Source organism: Pinus tabuliformis, chromosome 4_2 (genome assembly GCF_031772625.1).
Source record: "Pinus tabuliformis cultivar Carrire ecotype Pingquan chromosome 4_2, CPIR1, whole genome shotgun sequence".
Classification (NCBI taxonomy): domain Eukaryota; kingdom Viridiplantae; phylum Streptophyta; class Pinopsida; order Pinales; family Pinaceae; genus Pinus; species Pinus tabuliformis.
Genome location: NC_142304.1, coordinates 1109973911 through 1109992185, shown reverse-complemented (window position 1 = coordinate 1109992185; position 18275 = coordinate 1109973911). Strand labels below are relative to the sequence as shown.

At 37.8% G+C, this 18275-nt stretch overlaps 1 protein-coding gene across 7 annotated transcripts in view; it reads left to right on the top strand.

Annotated features, from left to right (window-relative positions):
- LOC149173555 (protein PECTIC ARABINOGALACTAN SYNTHESIS-RELATED-like) overlaps positions 1-18275 on the top strand; it is a 213507-nt gene that overhangs the window by 23371 nt on the left and 171861 nt on the right. For 3 of the 7 annotated variants that reach the window (XM_089424661.1, XM_089424656.1, XM_089424659.1), the window contains exon 2: positions 5226-5405. The exons of 2 other annotated variants lie outside the window; for them this stretch is intronic. In XM_089424661.1, the coding sequence (XP_089280787.1) occupies positions 5226-5405 (180 nt within the window). The remainder of the gene's footprint in view (positions 1-5225; positions 5406-18275) is intronic. 2 more of the 7 variants (XM_089424658.1, XM_089424660.1) reach the window with 2 other exon arrangements.

The following is an 18275-nucleotide window of genomic DNA, read 5'->3' as shown; positions in this document are numbered from 1 at the left end:
AGTGTCGGATTTCCTAGTGACAGGGTGAGATCATCTCAGTATCTTTTTGTCTAGTTAGATATCTGTATAGGATTGCTAGTTTGGGCATCGGAAGAATTGTACTAAGAAATTACTGCATAATAATACAAACCCGTAGTTGCTGCACCGATTTTCCCACATTGGGTTTTTCCGGGAACATTTGTCCAAAAACAACGGTGTCACTTGTGTGTGCTAATTCTTTCTTGCTCAATTCTTATTTCTGCATATTATTTAAGCTATGAAGGCTGCAGTTGTATTTATTTCGATGTTTACTGTATAATACTGTAAATAACTTGATTCAGTATGAGATATATAACTAGTTGCTGCATTAGGGATTTGGGTCACCAGATTTTTCACATACTCTAGTATTGGTGAAAAGAAAAAGTACAACGATGCCGCACCCACCTATGTGTGGTTGAAAGACTACCACTAGGATAGGGGCGTGAAAAAGGGGGTATCTAAGAGTGCTTATTTTCTTATTCGTTAGCAATGGTAATAACGCTGAAAGACTCAATAATCTCTACTCTAAACTTGTTGGAATTTATTGTAGACATTCTACAAAGAAGAGGTCCAAAGGATCCACCTTCAACTAGGAAATTCAACTTTACTAATAATTGAAATCAATGGATTTGGTAGAATTCCTAGAGGATACACAAAGAAAGCTATCAATTAACAACACCTATGAGAAGAAAGGAGAAACAAGGAGTTACCTCAGATGCAAAAACCCTTCCAAGTGGTATATTTTAGCCATCAATGGATCACATTGCTAGTCTTGCATATGTAGAAGATAGTACACTACTTCAATCTTTAAGAACCAAAATGGTCCAAGAAAGATGTGTCCATTAAGCTCCAAGGAGGGGAGCTCCAAAATTTTGACCATGAGTACAAATGAGTAAGGGCTAATCTTTATATAGAGTCTAACTCAACTTCCTTTACAAATAAAATTGTGACATCAATGGTGAAAACCCTAGATATAGCCTAGGGAGGACTCGGAAGAGTAAAAAACATTTCCTTCAACTAACTAGAATTGATAACACATTATATAATGAAGTGTTCAAACTGTATGTATAAGTCACCAACCAAAATAAGCCTAAGAGAGTGGGGCATCTCCATGAAAAAGGGAGCAAGATGCATCAAAGGTCCAACATCTAGCCTTTAAAGGACTCCAAGTGGATAAATCCATAACCAACTCCTCAAAGAAGTCAAGAAAACCCTAGATCTAGGGTTTGAAATCTCCAACATCTTCTCTTAAGGTGGATATGTAGCTTTCCAAGGTGAAAAATCCTTCTTAAGTTATGTAAGGAACAAGTAGCAAACCTCATAAAATGGAACTTTTGTCCCTTTCAGTGGTATGTCTCATAAAGAAGCTTCCAAAAGATGGAAATCTTCAAATAGATGCATAAAACATGGGCCATGTGGCCTGAAGAGCTAGGGCTCTCTTCACCATGGACATACATCAATAATGATCTTTCCAAATAACCAAACTCTTAAGAAAAGAAGGTGGGGCATTCCTTAAACAAGTGGTCAAATTGCAATGAAAATTTTGTTGAAATTTCTACAAGATGTATGGTAGATACAATTTTTTGCCAAATGATTACTTCCTAATGATTTTTCACACAATATTTTATGCCACTGCTATCATTGAATAATTTTTCTTAGAAAATCTCAACAATAAATGAAACAGAAACAGTAAAGATCATAGAAAGATAGCCATGCACAAAAGAGACAATAATTTTACCCTAAGAAACCCAACCTTCAAATAAAACCCAACAACTTTTCTTTAGGAAAAATGACTCTTTAGCAAGGTTCACAAATCAACAATTTGTCTAGAAATTTGTGCCAATATACAAGTCCAAATACCAGTAAAACTTGGTCAAAATAGCAAAAATTTAATCCTGGTCAAACCAACCAAAATAACCAGAAGTCAATGTTGGTCAACTTGGCTTGGGCAAATAGGTCTTCGATCAACTTTAGCCTTGCAGTGAAACTACGGACCTGTGGTCAACAGTGAAACAACTTCAGTCAATGCCTGGTCAAAATTGGTCAAACAAAGATCCAATCAACTCGGTCAACATTCAATCAAACTCAGTCAAACATAGGTCAAATCAGCTCGGTCAAAAATAGTCAAACTCATCCTCCTCCACACATGCGACTATCCAAGAGATAAGGGAATGATGAAGAGAGAGAAGAAACTTGCTCTTGCTTGGTGGAGAAAATGAGACATCACATCCTTTTTATACTTGTCGAATGAAGTGAAATAACCCAGGGGGACACACCCCTTCATAGGTTGGGTTGACTTGACTTTCATGGGCCAACTTGTCACTTCAAAAATTAGTTTTTAATAATTCTTCTAGGTTGACTTGAAAACCTTTTAGCCATATGAGAATACCTCCCGATGCTACACAAAAATCAACAAATGTCCCTGCGACAAATTTTGAGAACACCATAATTGCATCAATTTTTGTTGGAGTTTCCCACAACCACTCTGCATCTAATGGCATTTATGTAGCAAAAATATGGGCGCTTTGTCAAGAAATAATTACTTCAGAAGCTAGGCCAGCCTCAAAATATGTAATGAAACTCTAGATCGAGGGTTTGGAACCTCCTAGACCATTTTCAATGTGGGACGTCTTCAATTTTGAGTGCAAGCAATCTTCTTCAACATGGATGTGTCCTCAATATAGGTAATAAAACTATGAAGAACCTCCTTAAGCGACTTGTGGTATCTCCCAAGGTTGACACACCTTTTTGCTAAAACAAAATAGTTCTAGAGTGTCTCTAGCTATCAATCACCTTTACAATGAGGGGCTCTCCTTTTATAGAGCGAGAGCTAGAACCAATTATGATAAAATAATATTATTTATCCAAAAACCCTAACTAACAAACACAATAAAATATTGATAGATACAAGCTACAACATCTATTTTGAATAGTTAATCGGGGGATTGAATTCTTCATGGGAGCTTTAGATTCACTTCAAGAGATCGACCCGTGCCAAAAATAGAAGAGATCAATGCTTGTATGGTACGTATGATCTTAAAAGAGGAGAATCCATGCATGACAAGTGTCCTATAGTCAAGTTGAATTGTCTAGAGAAGCGTGTGTAGTTTCCAAGTGTTATTTACTGCCCCACATTTGTCATAACAACTAGTTGACTTGCTAAAAATAGCTTCCAACAAACTTTCCAAGTCAAAACGCTAGTCAAAGATAGTTCAACAGCTAGCCAATAGTGAAAGAGTCAACCAAGGAGTGTACAAGTTTGTGATAAATGTCACTACATGTCCACATGAGGGTACGACCCACCTCCCTTGTCAAAAATAATAATAAAATATGATATATTTGCTTCCACATGTGCGCCAATTCCAAAAGGGGTGTGCTCCATGTAGTCTCACCCATATCAACAAATAACATTATCTCCCAGTGAAAAATGTTACTCCATGTGCTAGGGGCATTGACATAGGAGTCCCATGTACCCTCATCACACTCAATCAAGGATTAAATGATATGAATCATTCTCAACATGTATGCATAAGTTATGTTGCACGAAACTTCTAAGTTCTAGGAACCTGACGTTTCTGGCTGTACCCGTACCCAAAATGCCAAACCTCGACTGAAACTCGACGATCATGTAATCATCTATGAGAGTTAATACATACATGATTTTCCTTCTAAATTGTCATTTATGGTTCTTATTCCCTTTTTTCTTGCAAGATAATGTGTTATTCACTTATATATATATATATATATCTAATGTTTCAACCGACGTTTCACTCGACGTTTCCATTTTTGGGAGGTGATGTTTCTAAATGTACTCATTTCGAAAACAATGAAACATTTTGGCGTTTCGTGCAAGTTAGTGCATAAGTAATTAATCTCGAAATAACCTTAGTAGACATGATAATTAATTAAATAAAGTGAAAATACATGTCATATCCACTAGGAAGCTCACACTTGAATCCAATATCACTATCTAATTTAGAAATAACAGCATATCAATGTTGGAGCATATAAAGGTGATGATGGTGCTCAAATAATTAAAGGGGGTAATGTGACACACACCCTCCTAACCAAAATACCACCATGTAATCATTACATTGCTATATACACTACAATATGTCGTCAAAACAATAAAGAGGGACATGAACTGATCACTTTGCATATGACACCTCTCTTAAAGACACCACAACACCACCTCCTCAACAATACCAACCTTTGAGTAGGAGTTAGTTCCTAGGAAGTCATAAGATTTCTTAGGCAACCATCAGGGTAATGCTAGGAAAGGTGTGAACTTCCATAATAAGTCCTTGGATAATGCCAATAAACAATCCAAACCTTTGTAAATATTTGACAACTAATAGCAAAATGGCCAAATAATATTCATACATCATACTAGGTAACAGATGCCATAGTTCATTGTTCCACTAAGCAACTTATTGTTGACAGAAGCAAAGTTTATCTATCTTCACAACTAGTTTGGGATAAAAGAAGTTGCCATTAAGGATGGATGTTTATGGAATGACATCTTTTTATGTATGTGTATTCATTCCTATAGTCAACATGAAGGGGGGATGTTAGAATGTGTTGTAATGTTGTCTAGTTGCCACATTTATTGATGTTGGTAGTGTTGTTATGATGGCATGTGTAACTCTCGACGTCGTCATTGGTTGAGCATTAATGTACATATAATGGGGCATCATTAGACTTGTAAGGGTCCATTAATTACCTACTTGTGGGTTTCATTGATGCCTTATGTGGCTTTTGTTAATTACACTAGTTGGCTATGTGGCTGCCTAATCTTTAATATAGGCTGCAGATTTGGTAGGTGAGTTGCTATTAATCCTACATTCATTATATGGAGTGGTCTTCTTATTAGTAAGACACTCTTGATGTCTTTACTTGTACACATTGGATCATCCACTCGAGATCATTGTTGTGGATCGTCATAGCTCTATGCTTGAGGAATCTTAGAGACATGTTGTCATAGGTTTGAAGATTGATATATAGCATTCTTTAGAGTGGAGTTTTCAATCCCACAAAGGTTTCTCCACTATAATCTCGGTGCTTTTGTCTCTTGTATTTTCACTTGATTTTTTATGTTAATGGTGCATGATCATAGTAGATTAGACAATTATTGATAAAGACTTGTTCTTTTTGTTTTCTTTCATGGTATTAGATCAATCTTTTCTAACAATGATGTGGTCAATAAGTTGCAGCGTTATATTATCAAGCTTCATGGAGGGATTGCTTTTTTTCAAGATGATAATACTAGACTCTTTAATGAGTATCAAGACTTGAAAAATGATCATGGTCTATTGCATCCACAGATGACCGAGAAGAACAAGTACATACAAAATTTGCAGCATATCAATCGAAACCTTGGACAAGAAGTAAGTGAGTTAAGTAGTACTAAAGGTCATTTAAGATTGCACTAATAAATTACAAATCTTTATTTCTTTTATTTGTGAAAAAGATGATATATCTATTAATTAATGCAATGGAAAGAACCTTGGGACATTCTTTTAAAGGATCAATTTTGAATTCAAAGAAAGGGAAGGCTCACTTGACTTTTTGAAAGAGGATATGATAGTTATTGCAAAAACTTGTTGCTTGTGTTAATGCATCTCCTCTTGTTTTGTGGCTACTCATGAGCATTCTACTAAATGATGCCCTTGTCAAGAGGAGTGGGGGGTTAGGAATTTTTGAGGGATGTTGGAATTGAAATGGGATCTTTTGATCTACCCATCCTTGATTCACAATTCACTTAGACCATTGGATATCCTATTTTTGATCGATATTGATGGAAGTACAACTAGGCCCATTCCAGACTATCTAGATACTATTGCTTATCAATGTGTAGGTAGGAGAACCAAAGCTCATGTAGTGTTTGAGGTTCACGAGGAGTAGATTGCGTGTTTAGATACTCACTCCAAATTAGAGTCACCATGGTTGCATTAGGTGATTATGCTAGATTCATGTGTATCCAAGTTCGTGATTTGTCAATGCCACCCCTTCCCCAAGACATATCATTGTAGTATGCTACTTTCCTCTTTCATCCTCATGTTTTTCTATCCATAGGGATTCAAATGGGAACCCTTATGAAGATTTATATGCAGAGATTGTTTAGTACTCAACCTTGGGGGATATTATCATATTGGGGGACTTCAATGTCCACACCAAAGCCCACCAGATCCAACTTCATGACAGGTTTTGGGGATTATTTTTGCTTGCATGAGATTGATCCAGATTCAATGGACTTCCACAGGACTTCAGGCAATTACTTAGGATTTTTTGTAGCCTACAGAAGACATTTTTTGCACCATTATAAGTTTCATGAGCTATTGATCCTATCCTTCTCTGTCCTATCACTCGAAACCAGTAAACCCTTCCTTGGATGATTAAAACTTTCTGGATCAGAGTCTTGATACCAAAATCAACCATATTACTGGGCACAGAAATAATAGAGAGATGGAAGGACGTCTTCAAATCTACGATGGAAATGAAGCGTGATATTTAGGACTTGTTACCACAAAATTGTCACTTAATGGTGCAAGGTCTTCACTTTGTGACAAATTTATGGAACTTGGAAGCTTCATCACTATCACCTTGGTTTTCTCTTTCCATACTTTAGGATGATCAAAGATCACCTCTAGGGGGCTTCCCTAAGATATTCTCTATCTATGGTTTAGGCTTGTTAACAGCTTGGTGGTGAATGTGTAAAAGGGGTATGGGCTGTCCTTGGAATTGGTATAATAAGACAAGACCAGCTGACTACCTACAAAGAGTTTGAACTTCATTTGCATAACCTTTTGCTGTTGATGGGCTGATAAAGATGTTGATTCAGTTTTAGACATGCATTTACTTTGGATCCTAATCTCTTCTAAAAGATAAAATGCATTTGATTTCTCTTACAAATGACATTAATCTTCAGATTTATGTACCAGCACTAAATAGAAATGTTCATAGGTATGTTGCGTCAAGGAATAAGCAATTTACAAGGTTGGCCTCAATTACAAATACCTAAATTTATTGATTACAAGTACATTACAGCTGGGTATGAACTTTGAAGTACATGATAATCATTATAAATTCCAGAAATAAAGTAATACTTGAGAATGCATAAATCTGCCCTTTCAGTCATGTTTACAAGTACAATACAGTTGGGTATGAAGCGCACAATAATCAATATAGATTCCTGCAGTAAATTACTACTTGATAATGCATAACTCTGCCCTATTATCGCTGTTTCTGGATGAATTTTGAAGCAGATTTATACAGCCAAATAGTCTGGTTCGATAGATGTGTAATGAGAGGTACAACCCGAATTTTGGGACAGATGTGGTTCAAGATCTCTCTATGTAATTTTCAGACCTTTAGATTGAGTTTAGAGAGGATTTTATATGCCTGTAAAGGTAGTACCAGTGCTTTATATTCCACTCGAGCGAATGGGGTCAAATGAATCCTTGAGGGAGGTTGCTCTACTCAATGGATATGGGCAATTGGGCTGTAGATTACAAGCTGAAACGACCCTTGCCTTGTTTATTTGAGATATACAGAAATTTCCTACGGCAAAAGTTGCTAATCTAGACAAGATTCATGGACTATGAGGTTCTGAATCTATCAAGAAATGATCAAGTGCGTTTTAACTTTTCACCATACATAGAAAGAAATGAGTCAACAATAACCACTTCAAATGACAAACTTTTGTAGATAGAAACAATATTATCTGGATTTCATTGGCTTATAATCACTGGAGAAAAAATATCCAGCATGCATAAGCTTACATAGTAGAAGACATCCTCATCCTCCAGGGCACCCATCCACTTTCTCTTATGAAAATATAATTCAAAACATAAAGCAAGAGCTCAAATACTGATTCCTCCAACAACCATTACAAATGAGAGGGGGTCTATTTATATAGAAGAAAACCCAAACCCTCTCAGGATAAAATAATAATATTTTTCTAATTAACTAGAGAAATAACAATAAAATATTGATGGTGGTGCCACTTGGACATAATAGTTATTTCTAACTGCTATCTTTAACTAACCTGAAAGGACAAGTCAACAAAATAATATTTTACGGTGGGCTAGTGACACATATACAATTTCAATACAATAGATAGTCTGTGAGAGTGGACACACTCCTTAAAATGGTGCAATGGATGAGGAGGTCAAAACATAGAAGATATCCTCCTCAATGAGGCTGATCCAACACATGGCAACAATATGCTCAAAATAGATCTAGCAATTAACAAAACAAGTCCTTTAGGCCACATGTATGGCATGTGTGAGCTCCCAAAGGTGGGCAACTCCTTCGAATAAACAATGCTCATCCTCCAAAAAAGGAATGAGGCCTACCAACTTTCATCAATCAATATTGACCCTTCCAAAAGCTAAAACGTTGGCACATGTGACTCAACATAGGTGGACAACTCTCCTAAACATGATACAATGCCCAAGGAGGTGTATGATGTTGGAATTTCTAAGTCTAACTGTTAGAAACCCTTCATGTACTTTACTGATTTATTCCTACCTACTTGTTTTGTTAATTTACGAGTTATTTACCATGAAAATACTAGAAATAAATACAAGTACATGATCATCACATTACAAATCATCAACTGAAGGAAACAAAACAAGCACACAAGTGACATCGTTGTTTTTGGACCAATGTCCCTGGAAAAACCCAATGCGGGAAAACCGGTGCAGCTATCTGAGGGTTTTATTATTATGCAGTTTCTGAATGCAATCTGGGTGCCAAAACCGGCTCACCCAACAGAGAATAATCTCGGCAGTAGTACCTCTCAGTCGGAGACGGATGTTCCGGCTGAAACCCTGGATAATCACTCTGACAACTTCACATCTCCAATCTACCGCACGGAACCCTAGCGTCAACCTCTAGGGACAATGTAAGCCCTTTCTGGCCCAACGTTTGCCCAACATCACTCGGGCTTGGCCTGTGTCAGCTTCTGGAGGCACTGCGTCAGCTCTCTGGCCCTCTGCATCACCTGCACTGGCCCTCTAAGGCACTGCGTAGCTCCTAGCTAGCTCTGCGTGAGCCTAGTTGGCTCTGCGTGAACTCCTGGCTGGTTCTGCGTCCTCACTCTTGGCTATTGCGCTGATCCTCCTGGTGCTATCTCTGCCTCTCTGCTTCTGTATTCACTGCCCCTCAGTTGCAACTCTGATCATTCTCTCGACTTCCTCAGCAAACCCAACCTTAGAAAGTCAAAATCTTGATCAACTCGGTGTGTTTTCCAAGTGACCCTCAAGCCTCCTCTTATACTTTTCTCGTTGACAAATCAACGGCCAAGATTAAGTCCCTAATCAACGGCTAAGATTAGATCTGGCTTGATCCATGCCTTTTGGACCATTCTAACACAATTTTATATTAATTCACATTAATATTTTATTTTCCCTAAGTTTAGACTTAGGGACTCCACTAAAAATATTAATTATTTTAATATCTCCCAAACTGTTTAGAATCTGCCCAAATCCTTTCTGGGTATTGGAGATTTCATGTGCTTTAGCCTCTCCACCAATTTTCGTGGCTAGAGCACATCCGATGCTACCCCAAATCAACATATGATCTCTCAAATGTGATGATTAATGCCTCCAAATATGTGTCAATAGGTGGTGAACATTGCGTGACATCTTCTAATAGCTCAATGACTCTTTTAATTTTTATCCCTTTCCTAACCAGACCATGGCATGGACATTATTAACCTTAATTTCATATGAAAACCCCTAAAGACATGATGCATTTCCTAGGATTCCAAGTTAGTGAAGTTGATGTGATAAGTGTGGTGGAAAAGGTCTTTTCATGAGTTGGCCTTCACCCTCACACAGGATGAGTGAAGACCTCTTTCCCTTAGCCTTCAAGATCTAAGGGTTATCATTTATTGTTCCACATGTGTGCATTTAGAGGGAGCCCTTAGCATTGAGTTACTTCCTTGAGACTCTTTTTCTTACTACATTTTTTTTTTCTTTTTATTTGCTTAATCCCTTCTTTCCATTTATTTATTTATTTTGAGAATGGGACTTGGGGAATTTGAGATTTTCAGCAAGGTGGCATGGTTCATGCATATAATATGATTCTATCTACGTCTACCTCGAGATTTTTATATTTCTTTGATTTTATTTAAGCCTTTTCATACGTGAGACTTTTCCTTTTTGTTTTGAACCTTACTACATGAATATGATAAGTCAATCTCAAAAGGGGGAAATGACGAATATGCATGATAGTGGTGAGGAAATGAGGGGGTTTGAAAAAGGGATTGGGAAAATGACATGACACAGCTACCTAGGTCACTAATAGTACAACTTGACTGTAATATTCCCAATTTTTGTGTGCGCGAAAATAACTAAGGAGTTTTGACAATATTAAATGAAAAAAAGAGAAAATGTTATTTGTGGGAGAAAAGTGGAAAATATCGATTTATGAAGAATGGCGGCAAAATAATATTTTAATGGAGAATGGAGGAAAATCATTATTTTGTTGGAGAATGGCGGCAAAATAATATTTTATTAAGAATGGACACAAATTATTATTTTTATTTTTATTCAAAATGGCAGCACAACGTCTCCTAGTGGAAAATAGGCCCCACTAATAAAATAAGAGGAGAAAAGAGAGTCTAGAAGCTAGAGGAAGACTCAATGGCGAATTAGAAAAGGATGATGGGCTCAATTGCAAAGGGGCTATTCTATCTATCTGATTGAAAAATTGAAAGGAGCTCAAACGAGTTCAAGAGTTTCAAGCGAAACTCAAGATGATTTTGGTGGACTTCGAGTGCCACCCTAGTTAGCTTAGGGGAAGATTACTTCACGTATTCCATTAGAGCTTATTGGTTGGGTTGATTGAATCATGTCTCGAGATTTGACGAGATCTTATGTTCAGGAGATTATTAGCATCGTAATATACTTACAGGGCTATACATTTCTCTATCCAGCGGCCGAGTTGCAAGCAAGAATAGGAGGCCGAGTGGGTTTCCTTCCAGCCTTAGAAGCCAAGTCGTATATGCAGCTTGAAGACCAGCTGTAAGTGCTTGAGGCCCTGTCCTACCTCCAGGAAGATCGTGAGTTTATGTGTCACCAGATTCATAGAGGCCGAGTTCATATAGTGGAAGAGGCCAAGCCCTTGTTATTGTTCCAGCAGAAAACTTGTGTGGCCAGATTGTTGTATAAAAGAGAGGCGGATTGTTGATGGAGGCTGTCTTGTTATCATAGCAGCAGGCTCATCTCATGGCAAATCGCATCATTCCTCTACTAGATCAAATTATTGAAACCTACATCAGTGTTGGTGGATTCAAGAGCTGCAATTGTTGCTTATCATAGGAAGGCCTAACATTTTTTTGAGGAGTAATTTTGGTGAGGCCAAGTGGATTTGCTTGGAGATAATGACACCAGTCAGAAGCGATCGATTTGTTAAGCCACTGCTCCAGATTTGAAACACAGTTTGCATGACTATAGCAGCTCCTTATAAGGAACAAATTTTGCAATACCTGTAGGCTGTGGTAGCATTCTCTCAGGGCAGTGGTTTATTGCCTCCATTTTTCAAAGGCTGATTAGTTATTTGAAGGTGCGTGAACTACATTGTAGAGGGAGGGCTGAACACTGTACCTTGGTGTGTATCACCTTGCATTCAAATTAGTTTTGGAAATCCATTAGGCCGTGATTTTATCTCTCCAACAGCTGAACTATGGAGGGGCTGAGTTCTCCCTATGTAATGACACATTCATTTTTAGATTTGAGAGTTCTTCCAGGTGCTTCCCTTCTGAATTGTACTCTCTAATATTTTGCTCTAAAAAGATCAGAATTTGCCTCCCAGATTTGTATGCCAGATTGTTTGATAAAGTGTTGTAGGGTCTCTTGGAACATACTTTCCAGATTTATTTCTGCTAATTACTCCCCATATAAGATCAGATTTTATGATTTCTGGTTGCACATCTGATGTTCATGTATATGCCTTGGGACTCTACCTTGCAGAAATGATAGTATAAAGGGGTTGTAGCTTCCATATTAATGAGTAAATGATATGTTGGTGTTCATGTAATTTTCCCTCTTGAATGGGATTGTCCATGCAAATACATATTTGGCTCTGTATTTCATTTGTTGTGTGATTAGTCACAGAAACCACCTATAACAGTTACTTGCAAACCATTTGACAAGACACCTCACTAAAAGACTCCCTTGAACTCATTTAAACTCTGAAACTTTCATTGCAAATTGGAATATTCTGGTTGGGAACATTACATTGACTCATAAGGTGACACAATTATCTAATGGTAAATTATAAACCCACCATGGTACAACAAAATAAGAGAATGATTCAGAGTGTATGAGCCATAATAAAGTTTGAAAATTCCTTTCCTGTAGTTTTGATAATGAAATTAGGTTTATACCTAAGCCGGGCACATGCAACACATCTGTAACATTGATGCTTGCCCTTGACTCCCTTTGAATCTCGATGGTACCTCTCCCGACTGGAGTACATTTACTTGTGTTTCCCATCTGGATTTGGAAGTCCATGTCCTCCTCCTTATTATAGGAGAAGTAGTCTCTAACTCTTGTCATGTGAGCTGACGCTCCACTGTGTATATACTATACACCCTGTGTATCTAAGTGAATTCATCTTCCAATCTAGAAGACAGATCCGTAGCCTCTTGAATGTTGAATCTCTTTGTGGCCATACTGGAAAATCTGAGAACTTCAAATACACTGGATAGGTCACAGGTATAATTCTTTGTGTGCTTTTCTCTTCCTCCTTGTGTTGATCTACTGCTGAAAAACCTTTGCTGCAAAATCATTGTGCTAGATCTAGTCTGCAAATCAACTGATCTGCTCACTAGAAATCCTTACCGACAATCCTACTGCCTGCTGCTACAGGTTTGAGGCAAAATCGATCTCTTCCTTCACCATGAATTGGAAATTGATTTTCTACTTTTCTGCAATTCGCATCCCTGGCTTGGCTTGCGCAGATTTGAAAACTGGTGCTTCAGATCTCCCTCTGAAACTACATAAAACTCGCTTCCTTCACCTAGAGCCTCTAATATGATGTTCTTTGCTCTGATACCATGTGAAAATTCCTTGAATTGCAACAATTGGAAATTATTCTCCTAACTTTAACAGTTTATTTGTCTCATGTAATTATTATTACAACAAATATCGAATAATTTTCACTGCAATTCTTCACAATAAAATTACGCTGCGAAAATATAAAAACTGGAAGTGAGAAATAGATGCACAGATACAATAAAAATGACATTGCTATTTTTGGACAATAGTCCCTGGAAAAACCTTGAAAGGAAGACCGATGCAATAGAAAATTACAACTGGATGCCCAACTGACAATCCTCCGACACCTTATCTCAACTAGAAATGGAGTGGAGATCCAAGATCTCCTTTGCAAATCAACTCGACCTCCTTTGGCCTACTCACACTCCTCAGCACTTGCACTGGCTTCCTAAAATGCGCACTGTTGGCTGAAGGAAATTTGTACAACATGGAAACTGCTGTAGTGCCCACTCTAGTTTCCTGACTCTAATATGACAATATCTTACATACTTTAGTCTATGAGGAACTCAGGCTGAGGATCCAGAAACGTGACTCTATTATCAGTGAATGTGATGGTTATGTATGTTCTCTATTAATATTATGATTACGATATAATTAATGGTTATGTGTACTCTATTGATATCATGATGGTGATAGTAGTAAAGGATAGACATGTTTCTATTTATGTTATAAATGATGATAGCTTTGATCTATATGTATGGTCCCATTAAGGTTATGATGATGCTAGCCATGATGGAGGTATCCCCTATATTAGCTACTTACATTAGTTCTGGTGCACAATGAACAATGATGTGAATGACCAAGTGATGGTAATAATGCTATTATGACAATGACTAACACTGAAAAACCTGGTTACTGATTATTATTGAGTGTGGCAGGAAACCACCAGAGGCACTCGCACATGACGAGTTGACGACACCTGGTTTGATGAAAATTCATAGTATTTTTATCTTTGAAAGTCTAAGTCGATCTTGAAATCTGCCATATATGTTTAACTATATTCTGATGATATGTTAATGGTTGCAGGCACATATTAGTTGCTTGACCAAATGACTCACATATGGGTGATGGGGTTGTACAAGTGGATGGAACTACATGGGAGGGGTGGGACAGTGTCCCTGATCTCACCCACTAGCACTCCCGTCGTGACTTGGGCTGGAAAGGTTAAAACACCTTCGCCTTGAAGATCACGATGCCATGAGGGCAGGTCCCAAAGTTGGGTCGCTCATGAGGATTTTACCGGGGGGGCGTGCATCAAGGCGGATTCCTTGATCCCTGACACCATTAGTCTCACTATAACAGGCAACACAAGAGATGACAGTGGTCTATGACGTTGCACTATAATTTCCCCTCGTAGTCATTGGATGCTGGTGTGGCACCCTTGGAACTTCAGGGGAATTTCTTGAAGGGCACGACCAACTTGGCACCCTTGGCATCACAATTAAACTATTAGGTTGGCACCCTTGGAACTTTTAGGGAAGTTCTTGAAGGGCACAACCAAACTTGGCACCCTTGGAATCATTAAAAATAAATAATAATAAATAAATATAAGCAAGGAATGAAAACTAGGTAAATTCACATCAAGGGTAAATGATGATTAGAAACCAAGGTAATTAAATCAAAAATAAAACTTGGAATAAGGAGGATCATGGGAAAAAATAAGATAGAGTACCTTAAAAACTCTACCCTTCCCATGTTGGAAAATACTAGGTAGATTATGCAGTTTAATTAGGTAAAGGGGAAAGACAAACATAATTGCAAGTATGAAGATTAATCCTAAACTAATTAAACCTAATTAAGAAAAGAGGAAGGTGAATTAAAATAAGCATAATAAATTAAATTTAGAGAAATGTAGAGAAGCTCCATGTGGCAGCAACCAACATAAGAATATACATCTAAGAGATAACCTGAGTTAAATTAGGGAGTAGATTGGGGATAAAATCTTGACTCATTAATTGACTTCAAGTAATGAACACAATTTAAGGAATAAAAGGGGGGGGATAAAGAGACAACTAGGAGAAGAAAAAGGAATCTTGTGAGGTGAGGAAAATATTAGTTTTAAATTAAAATTTAAGTAAATAATTTTGGGAGACCCTTGATGAGAGAGTGACACTTGGGTGGGTGAATAATCAAGCTATTGAATTATAAAAAATAACTAATTATGCATGACATGCCAAGTGTCACCTTTGAGGACTCCTATAAAAGAAGGGGCAAGCCATGAGAGAAGGGACTTTTGGGGAACCCTATTGTTGGATGGATGAGATGATGTCAGAGCAGTGATTACGAAGCTATAGTGAGTTTGGTGAGGTAGAGGATTTTAGAGAGGGGACTCTTGAGCCAAGGGTGCTCTCCTCTACCAGCTAGTGCTTTTCTCCATTGTACAACCCCATTGCAGCTCGGGGGTCCGCGAGGAAGAAGAGTACCCAAGGAGTAGGTTGGGAGGTTAACCGGTGGGTCCTCGCATTCGGATCAAGTGCGTCATCATTCACTCGCAGAGGTGATCGGCTACAAGGGAATACCAGTAACAGCAGAGCAAGCAGAGTCTCGCCTTCTGGTGAACGGTACATATGTATTTCATTTCTATTGATCTTAGTTAAAAGTATGTAAATGTTATGATATGTTTCCTGAAATGAGTGTCAGGAATGTGTGTGCTAAATAATTTTGAAATTTCAATGCGTTTCTTTTCTGGTTGTATTTGCTATTAACAAAAAAAAAAAAAAAGGTAGATAGTCTAGATGTGATACCAAGTGTAAGGACCACATCTAGACTATATACTTTTTTTTTTTTTTTGTTAACAGCAAATACAACCAGAAAAGAAACGCATTGAAATTTCAAATTTATTTAGCACACACATTCCTGACACTCATTTCAGGAAACATATCATAACATTTACATACTTTTAACTAAGATCAATGGAAATGAAATACATATGTACCGTTCACCAGAAGGCGAGACTCCGCTTGCTCTGCTGTTACTGGTATTCCCTTGTAGCCGGTCACCTCTGCGAGTGAATGATGACGCACTTGATCCGAATGCGAGGACCCACCGGTTAACCTCCCAGCCTACTCCTTGGGTACTCTTCTTCCCCGCGGACCCCCGAGCTGCAATGGGGTTGTACAATGGAGAAAAGCACTAGCTGGTAGAGGAGAGCACCCTTGGCTCAAGAGTCCCCTCTCTAAAATCCTCTACCTCACCAAACTCACTATAGCTTCGTAATCACTGCTCTGACATCATCTCATCCATCCAACAATAGAGTTCCCCAAAAGTCCCTTCTCTCATGGCTTGCCCCTTCTTTTATAGGAGTCCTCATAGGTGACACTTGGCATGTCATGCATAATTAGTTATTTTTTATAATTCAATAGCTTGATTATTCACCCACCCAAGTGTCACTCTCTCATCAAGGGTCTCCCAAAATTATTTACTTAAATTTTAATTTAAAACTAATATTTTCCTCACCTCACAAGATTCCTTTTTCTTCTCCTAGTTGTCTCTTTATCCCCCCCCTTTTATTCCTTAAATTGTGTTCATTACTTGAAGTCAATTAATGAGTCAAGATTTTATCCCCAATCTACTCCCTAATTTAACTCAGGTTATCTCTTAGATGTATATTCTTATGTTGGTTGCTGCCACATGGAGCTTCTCTACATTTCTCTAAATTTAATTTATTATTCTTATTTTAATTCACCTTCCTCTTTTCTTAATTAGGTTTAATTAGTTTAGGATTAATCTTCATACTTACAATTATGTTTGTCTTTCCCCTTTACCTAATTAAACTGCATAATCTACCTAGTATTTTCCAACATGGGAAGGGTAGAGTTTTTAAGGTACTCTATCTTATTTTTTCCCATGATACTCCTTATTCCAAGTTTTATTTTTGATTTAATTACCTTGGTTTCTAATCATCATTTACCCTTGATGTGAATTTACCTAGTTTTCATTCCTTGCTTATATTTATTTATTATTATTTATTTTTAATGATTCCAAGGGTGCCAAGTTTGGTTGTGCCCTTCAAGAACTTCCCTAGAAGTTCCAAGGGTACCACACCTAATAGTTTAATTGTGATGCCAAGGGTGCCAAGTTGGTCGTGCCCTTCAAGAAATTCCCCTGAAGTTCCAAGGGTGCCACACCACTTGCCCTTCAAGCATCCAGTGACTACGAGGGGAAATTATAGAGCAATGTCATAGACCACTGTCATCTCTTGTGTTGCTTGCTATAGTGAGACTAATGGTGTCGGGGATCAAGGAATCCGCCTTGATGCGCGCCCCCCGGTAAAATCCTCATGAGTGACCCAACTTTGGGACCTGCCCTCATGGCATCGTGATCTTCAAGGCGAAGGTGTTTTAACCTTTCCAGCCCAAGTCACGGCGGGAGTGCCAGTGGGTGAGATCAGGGACATTGTCCCACCCCTCCCATGTAGTTCCATCCACTTGTACAACCCCATCACCCATATGTGAGTCATTTGATCAAGCAACTAATCTGTGCCTGCAACCATTAACATATCATCAGAATATAGTTAAACATATATGGCAGATTTCAAGATCGACTTAGACTTTCAAAGATAAAAATACTATGAATTTTCATCAAACCAGGTGTCGTCAACTCGTCATGTGCGAGTGCCTCTGGTGGTTTCCTGCCACACTCAATAATAATCAGTAACCAAGTTTTTCAGTGTTAGTCATTGTCATAATAGCATTATTACCATCACTTGGTCATTCACATCATTGTTCATTGTGCACCAGAACTAATGTAAGTAGCTAATATAGGGGATACCTCCATCATGGCTAGCATCATCATAACCTTAATGGGACCATACATATAGATCAAAGCTATCATCATTTATAACATAAATAGAAACATGTCTATCCTTTACTACTATCACCATCATGATATCAATAGAGTACACATAACCATTAATCAGTGTTACTTGGGAGCGGGAGCGGGAGCGGGGAGCGGGAGCGACCATTTTCAGAAGCTCCCGGTTTGGGAGCGAATCGGGGAGCGATTTTTTAAAAATATATATATTTTTTATATTTTTTAATTTTTGATACATATATGTCAACAAAAACATGTAGAATGATGAAATAGACATAAAAAACATAAAAAAACATAAATTGATCATTGAACCATATCACATCAATCATCTAGAAATTATAATCGTCATCAACCTTAGTAAAATAATAAATTAAA